Source organism: Anabrus simplex, chromosome 7, assembly GCF_040414725.1.
Source record: "Anabrus simplex isolate iqAnaSimp1 chromosome 7, ASM4041472v1, whole genome shotgun sequence".
Lineage (NCBI taxonomy): Eukaryota > Metazoa > Arthropoda > Insecta > Orthoptera > Tettigoniidae > Anabrus > Anabrus simplex.
The window spans coordinates 138690000-138706025 of NC_090271.1; the positions used below are offsets into that span (position 1 = coordinate 138690000).

Consider the following 16026-nt stretch of genomic DNA (forward strand, 5'->3'; position numbering starts at 1 on the left):
AGCGCTTGTACACCACACTCGGGAAACTGGAGTTGGGAAATGATGATGATGATAGTGGTCCATAACTAGAGTCCTGCGCAGATATACAAAATGTTATCCACATCCGCGAATAGATATCCGCGGATGTTATAAATATTTAACTACAGTATGTTACACCTAAGGTAGTGAAACGGATAGATCTGTTAACATAATACAATAGGGCTGATACCTGGCATCAGACCCCTCACAATCACAAGTTTATGAGGGATTTTCTCTTGCGACTACTATCGACGTATTGACCTTTGTTCCTTCCTTCCACTAACTGCAGGCAGGAGCCAGTTACGTTACATCACATTTACAGTTTTATGGTCTCAAGACTCTTTATATATCACCATTCACCCATTTCTATGTCAAGGGTCTCCTAACCACAAGCAAACATAAGAGGATACCTGAGTGAAAATTAATAAACTTCATTATTTAGAAAGTATCAGCAAAATTATCGGCACTATCATGCAGTTTGCATCCACTAAGACACTAACTTCGCGGATATCCGCATCCGTCCAGGGCTCTATCCATAACTTGGTGGGCTGAGCTGTTTTGCAATTTTGTCCATTAATTTTATTTCATATGTTTCTACCTGTGACATCATCCTTTTTTGGCTTCCTGCTTGATAGACGATTTCTGCCGTAAGTTGGTTCTTACGAATTTGTCCTAGCAAGATTTTTTTTGGCACCACCTCATTTTGTTTAATATCTTTTTCTTCTGTATTTTCATCTGTTCATCCAAACTGGAAGAAATGTTTTTCTGTGCCACGATGGTACATAAGAAAACTACTCAAAATAAACATATGTAGTGTAAATAACATAAAAATAACAAAATTTGTGATACTGGGCACCATCTGCAGAATACTTACAGAAATAATACTAGGTTGAGCATGAAAGAACCCTTTCCCCCAAGGCAATGGTCATAGGCTGACCAGGATCCAAATTTGTTTCCTTATCTTACCTGACAATAGTCTTAACCCCAGAAAATGAATCTGGGTAGCATGCCAGGTTTTCACTCCATCAAACAAAAATTTGCTTCTAAGTTAACTACTGTATATGAATTTACTCAAAAATAAAAAACCAAACAGAACAACAACAATTATCATCTGATGATATCAAACAATGTTACCTCTTAACACAACTCATGTCTCCCAAAACTGACAAACTACATATGCAATTTACACTCAAATGAACTAAATTCAGTTGTTATATACATTTAAACATTTTCATTATATACCTCAAGGGGTAATATTCCAATGAACACTGCATAATATCAATTGTATTCCCTTATTTACTATCTAGTAAGGACAAGGTGTGATGACCAGGCTAACCCCGCCTCTCTCGCGCACGCAGGCACGCACACACGCACACACACACACACACAACCCCCCCCATCATCCTCTTTAAACTGACATCTTGGATCCTCCCAGCTTCCAAGAACTTTTTACAAAGGTTGGTCTGACAGCGACACTCCCAAGTCATTAATATACAGGAATCGCCATCCTATTTCACAGATGTATGTACACAGTTTCTGAAGGCCAAGCCTCTGATTGATAGTTTCGTATGTATGAGATTACAGTCCCATTTTTAAACTCATTTGCATGAAAAACAAAACACTATCACTATAGAATGAAATTACCAAGTAAAATTACTGTATGGGGTAAAAATCAAGTCATATCACCCTACTAGGTTATAATATCAATGCTACTTCACAATGTAAAATAAATCTTGCTGAATCAACCAACAAATGAGCTAAGCCATAAACACTTAGCTTAATACTTCAACTAGCAATAATCAGCTCTGTGCAAAACGCCACATTAGCTCCAGATTGCACAAATAAGCCACCACACACTGTACACTATCTCGGAGAAGAATCAAGAGGAATGGGACACTGTACCAGTCAACAAAATCTTGTTCAAAATCGGAACCTTCATATTAGCTATCGAGCGGCCGATACGTAAAATTACCGCTATTACGTGTTCATTCTACATTGATGCATGACAATCCATAGCTTGTATCTCTCAACTGCACCCCGGGTTTTCAAGCCACTTGTAGCAACACTTTTGAACGACTTCAACTGTCTTTATAGTGTAAAACAAGAGCTAAGAGCCTAATCAATACTCCTGACTATGATTCAGCCATCTTTCCCGATATGGTCATTGTTTCCCCATGTTGCACAATCTTGAGCAATCTACTCCACTATATCGTATGTACAGATTCTTACCCAAATTAAAATTTATACAAAATATAATTATATCCTTGTTTAATATTCCATAACTACAAATCCTTCTTATAATATTATGTTCTTATATCTTAATTTAACTAACTCACATGATTTTCAGTTCTTTATATTACAAATTGACAAAAATTTCCTAACCTAAGAATCGAGGGTTCATACTCTTGTACAATTACACATATTATCTGTTTGATTTTGTTAATCTATTTCCCTTCACGCTTTTGGGTGTTGATTTCTCTTGAAAAGGAATCGCGTAGGGTTTTCCATCTCCTTTGTAAAATTTTACCTGAAATGACATGTTTTCACGTACCTGGGGACTGGCTGTACTTTCTACGATCATTTCACATACAGAATATCAACATTTTTGAAAATTGTAGAACAAGTTTGCGATACTGTTTGGCTAGGACTAAAAAGAAGAATGCATGACACTCCCATTTAGGGAAAAGTGGCCACATATTTCCAAAGGATTTGAGAATTTGACCAATTTTTCCAACTGCATAGGCGAAATCAATGGCTGATATGTTTGGATAATTAAACCTACTGATAGTGATCCACTATTCTTTCATTACACTTTTCTCCATGCTTTTACTAGCTTTTGCAAAATACACTGAACATTCCAGATAGACAATTCTTAGCAAGTTATGAAATGCCACTACCCTATGTGTTAGTAGGAGATGAAGGTCTTTGGCTATCTCAGTAATTAATGCTGCCCTAAGGAGAAAAAATTCTAACAGTGAAAAAATAAAATAAATTATCACTTATCCAAGACAAGGTGTTACATAGAATGAACCTTCAGAATTTTATCCAATAAATGGGGAATATTCCACAGATCTCTAAATTTTCAGTACAATAGTACAACTGTCAGAAAAGGTCATGAAGACATGTGTTCTTTACAATTTATAAGTTAGAGATGGTTACAGTTTTAAAGACACACTAACAGGCTTTATGACATACAAAATTATTCTGTCCAAGGGGGAAATGCAAATAATATCAGAGATTTGTTCGAAGAGTACTCTGTTTCACCACAGGGCGAACTATCGAGGCAGTATATTAAGATTTATAGACTGAAAACCAATGCCTCTGCAAATAAATTTCAACAATTCTACTTTTATGCATTCCTAATTACACCACGTTAATATGTTTGTATTGTGACTCTGTTCGCAACCTACTGTATTTCATTTCTTATCATCTCCTGGTTTCATATTTTTCCATGTCAGTTACATTGTTTGATGAACTATAAATTAATATGAGAGAGGATTTTTTTTTTTTTTTTTTTTTTTTTTTTTTTTTTTTTTGCTAGTTGCTTTACGTCGCACCGACACAGATAGGTCTTATGGCGACGATGGGACAGGGAAGGGCTAGGAGTGGGTAGGAAGCGGCCGTGGCCTTAATTAAGGTACAGCCCCAGCATTTGCCTGGTGTGAAAATGGGAAACCACGGAAAACCATTTTCAGGGCTGCCGACAGTGGGGTTCGAACCTACTATCTCCTGAATACTGGATACTGGCCGCACTTAAGCAACTGCAGCTATCGAGCTTGGTAGAGAGGATATTAGTGGGAATCATACCAATGTGCATTTACCAATAACATCTGAGGAGAAAATGAGAGTCACATTAGAGTTTAAAAAAAAAAAAAACCATCATCATCATTTTATAGTTCCAGTTTCCCGGGTACTGTTGGCGAGCCTCTTCCATTCTGTCTTATTGGGATATGTTATGTTGTTAATGACGTCCTCCAGTGTCTTTCCCCATCTTTACGATGTCCATCCGAGGGTTCTTGGTCTTCCCACCGTCCGTTTCCCTGCCGCATGTCACTCCAAGTTAACATATGCTGTCCTTGTTGGCTCCATCCTCATTACATGCCCAAACCACCTCAGTCTGGACATGCTGGTCTGATCTAACAACGATGTAACAATCCCAGCTTCCTTCCTAACCACATCATTCCTCAACTTGTCCAGTTTGGTTCTTTTGAATTGTGGACCTAAGGAACTTCATTTCGGATGCCTGCAACCTTGATGAGTCTTTCTTAGTGAGGATGCAGGTTTCAATACCATAGGTTAAGATTGGTATGAAGTACTGATTGAACATCACCAGCTTTGATTTTGTTGGTACTTTGGGATCCCAGAGGAGTGTTCGTACTTGTTGGTAAAAGTGAGAGCTATTCTGCACTCTATTTGCAACCTCCTTTGCGGCTAGTGTATCTTGAGATACAGTATTACACTGCCGAGGTATGTAAAGCTTTCCACACTTTCTAGGGGATGGTTTCCTAGCATGATGTTCGCTGGTCGTCCCTGTTTATTGCTATCATTACTGTTTTGAGTTTGCTTATCTTGAGATTGAACTCCTGGAACTTAACCTTCCATTCATTGAGTCTCGACTGTACTTGTTCCTCAGTTTCTCCCCAGATCATAACATCATCAGCAAAGGCCATTGCATTTAGTTCACCAGAGGTTTTCTTGATGTTCTTCATTATGTCATCCATGATGGTGACAAACAAAAATGGGGACTTGCTGGACTCCACTTTCGGTCTTGAACCAGGATGAATGTCCATCACCCAATTGCACACAGCTGGTACAGTTCTCATATAGCATCTGAACTTTCCTCACCAGTCCCTCTGGCACATTCCTTTTTCTCAGGCATTCCCATGTCTTCTCTCTTGCAATGCTGTCATATGCCTTCTCAATGTCAAGGAAAACCATAAACAGACCTTTGCCTTTTCCCAATATTTTTCCATTAACACAAGGACACTGAAGATTAGGTCTGTTGTGGACCTGTTAGGCCTGAAGCCATACTGTTCCTCTTCAAACTGTGGCTCTAAGATGACTCGCAATCTGCCGGGAATCGAACTCAGGAACCCTGTGACCAAAGGCTAGCACGCTAACCATTTAGCCATAGAGCCGGACACATTACAGTAAGAATGTCAATTAATTAAATTTGAATATGTTACTACAGAACATGTACAAGTTATATTTTTTGAATTCAACTTAAATTCCAATAAGAATACAGTGCATTCTATAAATTATTTAGATGATTTTTGTACATTTTTTAAAGAACAAAACACTTAGGTTTAGTGCTTTTTTCCATCTTAGGGGCAAATGTAATGTTGATTTTTCAAATAGCATATCATGAGAAGTAATTGTCACTTATGGTGACCAGAAAAGGGGACTGATCAGGTATTAATTAAAGTACTTATTAAAAACTGGATATAAAGTAATATAATTACAGCATACAGTAATAGGATTCCTACTGTTTTCTTAAAAAGTGAAATAGAATTTAAAATAATCTAATATGTAGAAATAAGGAGTGTCTTGTAAACAATCACTAGCTGCATGCAATGACACTGTTTGTGATGAAGGCATGACATGGAAGGTGAAAGAAAAAAAGAGACCCCGTAGTGGAATGAGATGGTAAAGGAAACTGTGCAAAATAAGATGCATGGCAAGTATGGAATAAGGATAAAACAGAAGAAAGTATCAGGAAATGAAAAGGTGCAAGAAAGCAGTAAGTGAAAAAAAGAAGAAATGCTGGGATGGATTTACATGACAGAGTTCAAAGAAGATGTGCACAGCAGTAAATGGATGCTATATGGACTTGTAAGAAGGAAGAGAGTAAAAACTCTACACAAAGCAGGTGAAAGGGAAAAGAAGAACACAACCAGAGGAGATATGAGACAGGTGGAAGGATTACTTTGATGAACTCCTGAATATGAGAAGGAGTATAGACGAGATGATAGAGGTAGAGAGTGAGGAGACAGAGTCCAAGAGTGAAACCACAATGGAAGAGGTGGATACTGCTATCAAACAAAAGACAGTGGGAAAAAGGAGCAGGATCCATTGGTCTACAATGGCTGTATAGGTTATTTAGATGTATCTGGAAAGAAAAATCTGCACCAAATGACCAGAATAAAGGAGTAATAACACCTACCTTTACGAAGGGGGACAAGAAGATATGTGATAATTATTGGGGAATCACACTCATATCTGAGGCAGCAAAAATATTTGAAAGGATGATGATGATGATGATGATGATGATGATGCTTGTTGTTCAAAGGGGCCTAACATCAAGGTCATCGGCCCCTAATGGTACGAAATGAGGTGAAATGTTATGACAAATTGAAAGTCCAAAATCCTCCACTGATCAGAATTCAAAGCGTGAGAACGAAGAATGAATGGATGGATATGAATTTAAAACGATCAGTGAAACCTACCCACAGTGACTCACATGCACAGAAGCTGGCACAAAACAATAGTATTACTGACCAAGGAACTGTTTCTACAGCACGATGCTGAATCGATTATGCTTGTAGTTGAAACGGGTCCAAAATCCAGGTCATCGGCCCCTCATAATGGTAGTTATTGCTACGAAAGTAGAACCAAGCTATTTGTCATTTGGCGGTACTAATCAAAAGGAGCGCAGACTCACGGTAGTCCACACATTATGGTACTATTCACAGGTAGTGTAATGCGCACATGGAACACAGACCTATGGTGTTTCGCACATTGCGGCGCTATTTACAGGCAACGCAAACCTATGGCGCTCCTCACATAAGTAGACTAACCACAGGGACCCGAACTATCCCGTGGTATTCCTCACATAGTGGGAATTAAGCATAGGCAAGGCAGAACCATGGTGTTGCTCATATAGGGGTACGAATCACAGGTACTATAAGACCCTCATCCTGATTCACATACTGTCGCTACTAATCATAAACCTATTGCGTACCTAACATTGTGGTAATACGCGCAAGTAAATGCGACCCATGGTGTTCCCTGTTTGATGGTAATAATTACAAGTAGGCCTACTCTCATGGTTCTAATTTGATCATCCCTTGGTTACCCCTTTTAGTCGCCTCTTATGACAAGTAAGGGATACCGCGGGTGTATTCTACATGCGCGTCCCCCACCCGCAGGGGGTGAAAGGGTACTAGAAAAGAGAATGAGGAAGAAAGGTATAAGGACAATTATAAGAAAAGCAATATGGCTTTCGAAATCGAAAATCAACATCTTCAGAATAAGGTAGTTGATGGTACAGAAGATATGCTGGTGATATTCTTTGATTAGAAAAGGCTAAAAGTAGTGTACCCAGAACAGAAGTATGGAAAGTAATGAAACAAAAAGGATTTGGAAAACAAATTATAGAATATGTGCAAGCATTATTGTAATGTACAATTCTTCCAGCAGTCTACACATGTGGGAAGGTATAATAATAATGTTATTTGCTTTACGTCCCACTAACTACTTTTTTTAAGGTCTTCAGAGACGCCGAGGTGCCGGAATTTAGTCCCGCAGGAGTTCTTTTACGTGCCAGTAAATCTACCGACACGGGGCTGTCGTATTTGAGCACCTTCAAATACCACCGGACTGAGCCAGGATCAAACCTGCCAAGTTGGGGTTAGAAGGCCAGCGCCTTAACCGTCTGAGCCACTCAGCCCGGCCATGTGGGAAGGACAGAGTGGTTTTGGAATGAAACTGGACTATGACAAGGAAGTGTGCTATCACCTTTGTTATTATTGATTTTAGTTATGGACAAAATTGTGAAGGAGGCAAAGTTAAAATACGGGGACAGGGAGCTGAACATAATGCTGTTTGCAGATGATATTGTGGTGTGAGGTGCAAACAGAGAGGAAGTACAAGGGCAATTTGACATGTTGAGTGAGGTTATTGAAAATTAAGGAATGAAAATCAGTGTGGAAAAGATAACGGTACTGACTAGATAAGAAAGGAATTATCAAAATAAAAGGACAAAATGTTGACATTGTGGAAAATTTCAAGTACATGAAAAGCAAACTGCAGGATGTAAGGCTGGACATTGAGATCAGTAAAAGGATCAATAGGAAAATGGATTCTACCAGACTAAGGTAGTTGAAAACAATCAAGAATAGTATAATTAGAAGAAACCTGTATTGGAACATAGTTAAGAGGGAACAATGGTGCTTGTATAGAGAAAAATGGAAAGGTGCCATAAACATTCCAATCTGGCAATGGGTGGATGGATGCTGATTAATGTACTGATATTCTCTATTATTATTATTATTATTATTATTATTATTATTATTATTATTATTATTATTATACTTTTAAAAATCGAGGACAATAACATCTGCTTCACACTCACAAGAGAGAAACTTGCAACACAAATATTTTCAACACCAGAAAGGGCATGAAGATCAGAACACATGAAGTACTGGGAGGATCACAGGGCCCAAATAGTCCCTTTGAAGAGAGATAATGGGCTGACTAAAGAAGTCCTATGCGGTCACTATCATCAATCATCATCACCACCAGCACCACCATCACCACTTACCCAAACATGAAAGTCACCTATACGTGTCAACTAGAAAGACCTGCCTACATCAGGCCTCCCCAGAGGCCATATGACATCAACAAATCAACCTCTCTTAAATTAATCAACATACAAATATTTACTTTGTAGGCGACATACATATAAGATATTAATGAAAATATTTATGAAAAAGAAACTCACAAGAAATAACAGACGAGCTTGCTCTGAATCTGAGGCCTGAAGTCTACCCTGTTGTATGGAAGAATGTAGAACATTATATGCTTGAGTTAGGTCCAAGTAACCAGAGGGGTATCCTTGCCTTAACTGCTGGCGGAGCACCCCGCAATAATCCATCTCGAGGAGACCACACGCATTGTTCAAAACAGCACAAACTCCATCCACACTTGAGCTTGATCCAGCACGCCTAATCAGGAAACAAAAGTTTAACAAAAGAAAAAGTATGCAAGTTACTTGTTTACAGGATACCAGGTGGGCAAAATAAAACTGCCCAGAAAACATTTATAAGAATGAAGCAGAACTGACCCTTGTTAATGAACAGGAGAATTGCCCATCACAGGAAGTGCTGGCAACCGTGATTCTGATGCATCAATCGGTTGCTGTCATATGTCTGCACGTACGCATTTCTCACATGCTCTGTCGCGAGTACATTGCTGTGTCATTACATGTGAGAGAGTGAGCGAGTGAGAGGAACAGACATGTTTTCTGACATGTTGAATGCAACACAAAATAGTGGTAGCTATAAAACAGCACGTGTTCATTTTCAAGCGTTATGCAAAGCATGATCCGTGAAAAACCTATGCAGAACTGTTTGAGTAAGGCTAGAAGTATTTTGGCAAAACCTCCAGCAAAGTCTGCAATGCAAAACTTAGTGGCAAAATGGTGCAAAACGGGCTCTGTTGTGAATAAAAACCGTAACTATCAAAAAAAGTTTGAACCCCCGAAAAAATTGCTCAAGCGGAGGAAAACCTGGAATGAGGTCCGATGAAATCTCAACGCTGTTTATCTGTGCAAGTGGGAATTACGAGATGGTTGAGCTGAAACACTATCGAAAAGGACCTGCATGTGTACAATGTGTTTTTTTTTTTTTGTTAGTTGCTTTACGTCGCACTGACACAGATAGGTCTTTTAGCGACGAAGGGACAGGAAAAGGCTAGGACTGGGAAGGAAGCGGCCATGGCCTTAATTAAGGTACAGCCCCAGCATTTGCCTGGTGTGAAAATGGGAAACCACGGAAAACCATTTTCAGGGCTGCCGGCAGTAGGGTTCGAACCTATCTCCTGAATACTGGTTACTGGCCGCACTTAAGCGACTGCAGCTATCGAGCTCGGTTGTGTACAATGTATCCTTACAAATTTACTGTTGTGCATGCATTAAAATGTCCAGATGAATCTTCGCGTGTTAATTCTGCCGGTAGTTTCTGAGAGAAATGGAGTCACGACTTTTCGATCCTCAGTTTTTCATTTCTTCTGATGAGGCCCGGTTCAACCTGTCAGGGTATGTGAACTTACAGAACACGTGCTATTATGCGTCAGAAAATCTCCATCAGTACGCCGAAAAGCCATTGCATAATCTCAAGATTGGTGTATGGTGCGTAATGTCTGGTGTCCGCATCGTAACATAAATATTTCAACAAACTGTTAATGCTACCCGGTATGTCCAGACACTGTTTAATCCATAAGTGGATCAACTCACAGAAGATGAACGACTATATAAATATTTTCAGCAAGATGGAACAACAGCGCACAATGCCTTGACAACCTTGCCATGAGTGCACGAGATGTTCGGTGAGGAGAGGACAATCAGCAGAGGCAATGCAATCAACTGGCCACCTCGATTGTCTGATCTCTCTCCCTGTGATTTTTACCTGTGGGACAAAATTGAAGGGTCAGGTGCACTCCAATAATTCTCACACACTGGAAGAGCTACAGCAGAAACTTGGAAACTCTACTGCTGTTATCCCTCAGTCAGAGCTGCTATGCATGTCTCACAGTTTGGATGTCAACAGTAGCCATTTCCAGCATCTTCTGTCATGGTTGATCAAATTAAAGTTGCTAACTTTTTATTTTAATGGTTTAATTCCATTAAAATTTTTCATTAGAAAGGTCAGTCCCGTGTCAGTCTTACAGTAAATATTTTCCGGGTCAGTTTTATTTTTCCCACCCTGTACATGTTGAGGTAAGAAAGCTAATAGGGGCAAAATAAATATATATGTATAGGAAACAGATGGAGAACACCAACTTATCGTGTAAGCATGCATGGATCAAATACATATTCTTATTCTATCCTCTACTGACAAGACTGCAGCCAAAAATTTTGGACCCATGTCTTTCTTTTATGTGTACTCAATTCACATGTGCTTACATGGAAAGTTGGTGCTTTCCATCATTTACTTCCTTATATATATGTTATGTGTACATTACCTTTTACTTGCAGCTTCACGTGCATGGAATTCGTTTTTGGTTCTCATTCACAGAATTGATGAATGCTGGTTATTATATCAAAAAGAGTTCAGTAGTTTTAAGAAACTTGGAACATACGGACACACTTGCTGCAGGGAGGGAGATTTACAATGAAGTCACAATGCTTCCGTACACACTAAATTTTTGGTTGGCCGGGCTGACTGGCTCAGACTGTTGAGACGCTGGCCTTCTGACCCCAACGTGGCAGGTTCGATCCTGGCTCAGTCCGGTGGTATTTGAAGGTGCTCAAATACGTAAAAGAACTACTGCAGGACGAAATTCCGGCACCTCGGCGTCTCCGAAAACCGTAAAAGTAGTTAGTGGGGCGTAAAGCAAATGACATTATTAAATTTTTGGTTGCATTACCTGCACTTATTAAAATATTATTTGAACTATTGGATCTGCGTAAGCTGACATAATATTCGCCACAAGAGAAACACTCTCGTCTTAATAAACTCACATATTTGAATCTTTGTCCTTGGACTTCGTTAATAATTTTGGTGGAAGAATCAGTCAAATGACAGTGCTCCAAATCATCTGGTGTATGCGATGTAACCTGCCCAGTCATGGTACAAAAGTATAACAAAGGAAAATGGGGAGTTGATTTGATGGACCAGAAAAAGATTACATACGAAGTTGATAGAAAAGCCAAAATTAAATATTATTTGAGACCTTTGACCAGCTGGACAAAGGAGTCAACAATGCTGTGTGGACGTTAAATGTCTCACAAACATGGTTTGTTCTGTTCTCCACACAAAGTTTAGCACATTCACCACATCTTTTTCTGGCATCCAATTTCGTCCTCTTATATTCAGGAGCGACTGCTGCAGTTTACATACGAGTACTTCTCTTTTTCTGCGAGGTCCCATAATTGGGGCACAATATTTTCCTGCTTGAAAATCGGCCAGTCAGGCTTCTGGCAACACACTGACAAAATTACAACTGAGTGAGACCTGGATCACCTGCATAATGTACAGTAGTGATTTTTGGTAAAACAAAATACTACTATTATTACATAAGACTTCCTCATTGCCAACTACTGCATGTCTTCTACCAATTAGCCATTGGGTGTTTGTACACATTTAAAAGAAACAATCTCCATTAGTTTTTATGCACTGCAATTCAATAACTTTAATTTGAACGTGACAACTTTGTCCTTGATTTCTCATCATTGCCAATAAATACTGCACACAGTTAACACCTTTTACACACATCCTGTATGGAAAGTACACTATGTGGTCAGCACAACAGAGCACATGCCCTATAGAGACTGCACGAAGTTAACACCTTCGCAGCAAGTGTATCATGTGGAGTCCACATCCTTCGATTTCTGTTTACTAGTTTTATTGTATACTGCAATCTATCCATTTTACGATTTTAAATATTACTAAGAGTCCACTAAGTGGGGAATTCACTTTCCAAAACTTTAAGGGGAAAATTCGGGTGCATCCATTACACAAATAAATCTAGTACATGAATAATACTTCAAAATTAGAAAACACATACATGTTCAAATTCGGGGCAAAATACAACAACGCCTTACCTAATGCATTTTCTGACAATGAAGAACACGTCATCAACCATGCTAGATGTAGGAGATCCTTCATCAAGAGTGTCCATAGTCACAGCTTTCTTCACGCTTTCCTCCATGAAATAGCGTTCTAAAAGAAGATAATTCCCAAGCAACTCTTGCATTCGGTGGCACAGCTCACTGCCCTGCAATGTGGCTTCCAACTCTGAGACAAGAGTATCGCGCATAGAGGTATCTGGTACTCCCACTTCCAGGTCATTCTGAAATGACACAGTACATCTATAACGGACTGATTACATTCGTACATTTTTATTCATCAACCTGAGAGAAATAGGGCTAATAAAGGTCTGCCTGTCAATACAATTGATTATACAATTAGTAAATACTGCTTATTAATTTAATTCATCTACCATCGTACATATTTCGAGAAATAGATCTATTCTCTTCTTCAGCAATAATAAGTCAAAATCCCTAGAGGGATACTTAAATTTATACCATAATCAAACCTTAAAATAAATCACACTCATTAAAATAAAATATCTACATTTTCTTTCTTGAGAAAAATTATTTAATATTAAAACCCTGCCACTTATTCAATTGGAATGCCATTCACCAAGTACAGCATTCTAGATTTTGAGCTATGTTGAATGCTATTGTCTAAAACTGTTGTTGAAGCAATCAAAAATTTTATATCTGAAAACAAGTAAAAACACCTATGTTTGTATTTAATATTGGAACATGGGCAGCCTCTATGTACACCATGTCAACCGCCAGCGTTGAGTGGAGCCAACATACGTCACCATTGGGCCTGTCCACCCTTTCAAACCACGGACATTATGAGGACTCATTCTGTATGTCTTGTTGTCGTGGGTGTGTCTTTTGGACCAGCTACTGGAAGAGAACGTAGCATCTTCTGGTACAGCGTGGAAGAGAACATCGGATTTCGGCATGGGGCTGTGAGCGGAATTTCACCGGTGTGTGTGTAGACAGCGGACTGACGTGTAGGATGTGAACTGTAGACTGTGACAGCAGCAACGAAGTAGCTGAGTGACTGAGTGAGACTGCGTAGCCTGTGTGTATTAGTGTGAAGGAACAGTAGAGAAAATATGAGAGAGAGTGTGAACTGTGTAAATGTATGTCCTGTTCTATGAGTATAAGTGTGTTCTCGGTAAGCCTGTTTGTTAATATGTTAGAATAAGCAACTAGATAATAAATCAATTACTACTGATCTGCATTTAGGGCGGTCGCCCAGGTGACAGATTCCCTGTCTGCTGTTTACCTAGCCTTTTCTTAAAAGATCGCAACGAAAATGGAAAATTATTGAACATTTGCCTTGGCAAGTTTTTTTTTTTTTTTTTTTTTTTTTTGCTAGTTGCTTTACGTCGCACCGACATAGATATGTCTTATGGCGACGATGGGACAGGAGAGGGCTAGGAGTGGGAAGGAAGCAGCCATGGCCTTAAATAAGGTACAGCCCCAGCATTTGCCTGGTGTGAAAATGGGAAACCACGGAAAACCATTTTTAGGGCTGCCGACAGTGGGGTTCGAACCTACTATCTCCCGAATACTGGATACTGGCCGCACTTAAGCCACTGCAGCTATTGAGCTCGGTCCTTGGTAAGTTATTCCAATCCCTAACTCCCCTTCCTATAAATGAATATTTGGCCCAATTTGTCCTCTTGAATTCCAACTTTATCTTCATATTGTGATCTTTCCTACTTTTAAAGACACCACTCAAACTTATTCGTCTACTGATGTCCTCCCACGCCATCTCTCCACTGACAGTTCGGAACATACCACTTAATCAAGCAGCTCGTCTCCTTTCTCCCAAGTCTTCCCAGCCCAAACTTTGCAACATTTTTGTAACGCTACTCTTTTGTCGGAAATCACCCAGAACAAATCAAGCTGCTCTTTTTTTTTCCCCAGTTCTTGAATCAAGTAATCCTAGTGAGGCTCTCATACATTGGAACCATACTCTAGTTGGGGTCTTACCAGAGACTTATATGCCCTCTCCTTTACAACCTTACTACAACCCCTAAACACCCTCATAACCATGTGCAGAGATCTGTACCCTTTATTAACAATCATATTTATGTGATTAACCCAATGAAGGTCTTTTCTTATATTAACATCTAGGTACTAACAATGATCCCCAAAAAGAACTTTCACCCCATGAACACAGTAATTAAAACTGCGAAGACTTCTCCTATTTGTGAAACTCACAACCTGACTTTTAACCCTGTTTATCATCATACCATTGTCCACCGTCCATCTCACAACACTATCGAGATCACCCTGCAGCCGTTCACAATGTTTTAACTTATTTATTACTCTGTACAAAATAACATCATCTGCATACAGCCTTATCTCTGATTCCACTTCTTTACACATATCACTGATATATATAAGAAAACATAAAGGTCCAATAATACTGCCTTGAGGAATTCCCCTCTTAATTATTACAGGGTCAGATAAAGCTTCGCCTACTCTAATTCTCTGAGTTCTATTTTCTAGATATATAGGCACCCATTCAGTCACTCTTTTTTCTAGTTCAACAGCACTCATTTTTGCCAGTAGTCTTCCATGATCTACCCTATCAAATGCCTTAGATAGGTCAATCGCAATACAGTCCATTTGGCCTCCTGAATCCAGGATATCTGCTATATCTTGCTGAAATCCTACAAGCTGAGCTTCAGCTTTCCTTTCCTAAACCCAAACTGCCTTTTGTCACACCAGTTATTAATTTTGCAAACATGTCTAATATAATCAGAAAGAATGCTTTCCCAAAGCTTACATGCAATGCATGTCAAACTGACTGGCTTGTAATTTTCAGCTTTATGTCTAACGCCCTTTCCTTTATACACAGGGGCTGGTATAGCCCCTTCAACCAAACAATAATAATCCCAACCCATTGGCTTTAGTATATACCCAGAAATCGTATCAATTTCAGCTGCTTTTCTACTTTTCAACTTTTGTATCTTACTGTAAATGTCATTGTTATAGGTAAATTTTAATACATCTTTAGTATTACTCACATCCCCTATGTGCACATTATCCTTGTAACCAGCAATCTTTACATACTGCTGACTGAATACTTCTGATCAGTGGCGTATCCTGGAATCTCCACTGAGGCATGCAACCAGTAACCATGCAGTTAACACAATGTATTAAGTAAATTTCAATTCTACTCACCCTAATTACATGTAGGTGAACTCGTGCCAAACAGTTTTACTGTAAGTTTTTGGATTGAACGTGCGTACACAATTCTTGTTTCCTGTTTTAAAATTTACTCTGTGGTGTAGTGGTTAGTGTGATTAGCTGCCACCCCCGGAGACCCGGGTTCGATTCCCGGCTCTGCCACGAAATTTGAAAAGTGGTACGAGGGCTGGAACGGGGTCCACTCAGCCTCGGGAGGTCAAATGAGTAGAGGTGGGTTCGATTCCCACCTCAGCCATCCTCAAAGTGGTTTTCCTCGG

The 16026-nt window shown here is 39.3% G+C and overlaps 1 protein-coding gene across 2 annotated transcripts in view; it reads right to left on the bottom strand.

The window, feature by feature from the left end:
* Cog4 (conserved oligomeric Golgi complex subunit 4) overlaps window positions 1–16026 on the bottom strand; it is a 92660-nt gene that overhangs the window by 38776 nt on the left and 37858 nt on the right. For both annotated transcript variants that reach the window (XM_067151338.2, XM_067151337.2), the window contains 2 exons: window positions 12563–12810; window positions 8741–8963 (listed from right to left, as the gene is read on the bottom strand). In XM_067151338.2, the coding sequence (XP_067007439.2) occupies window positions 8741–8963; window positions 12563–12810 (471 nt within the window). The remainder of the gene's footprint in view (window positions 1–8740; window positions 8964–12562; window positions 12811–16026) is intronic.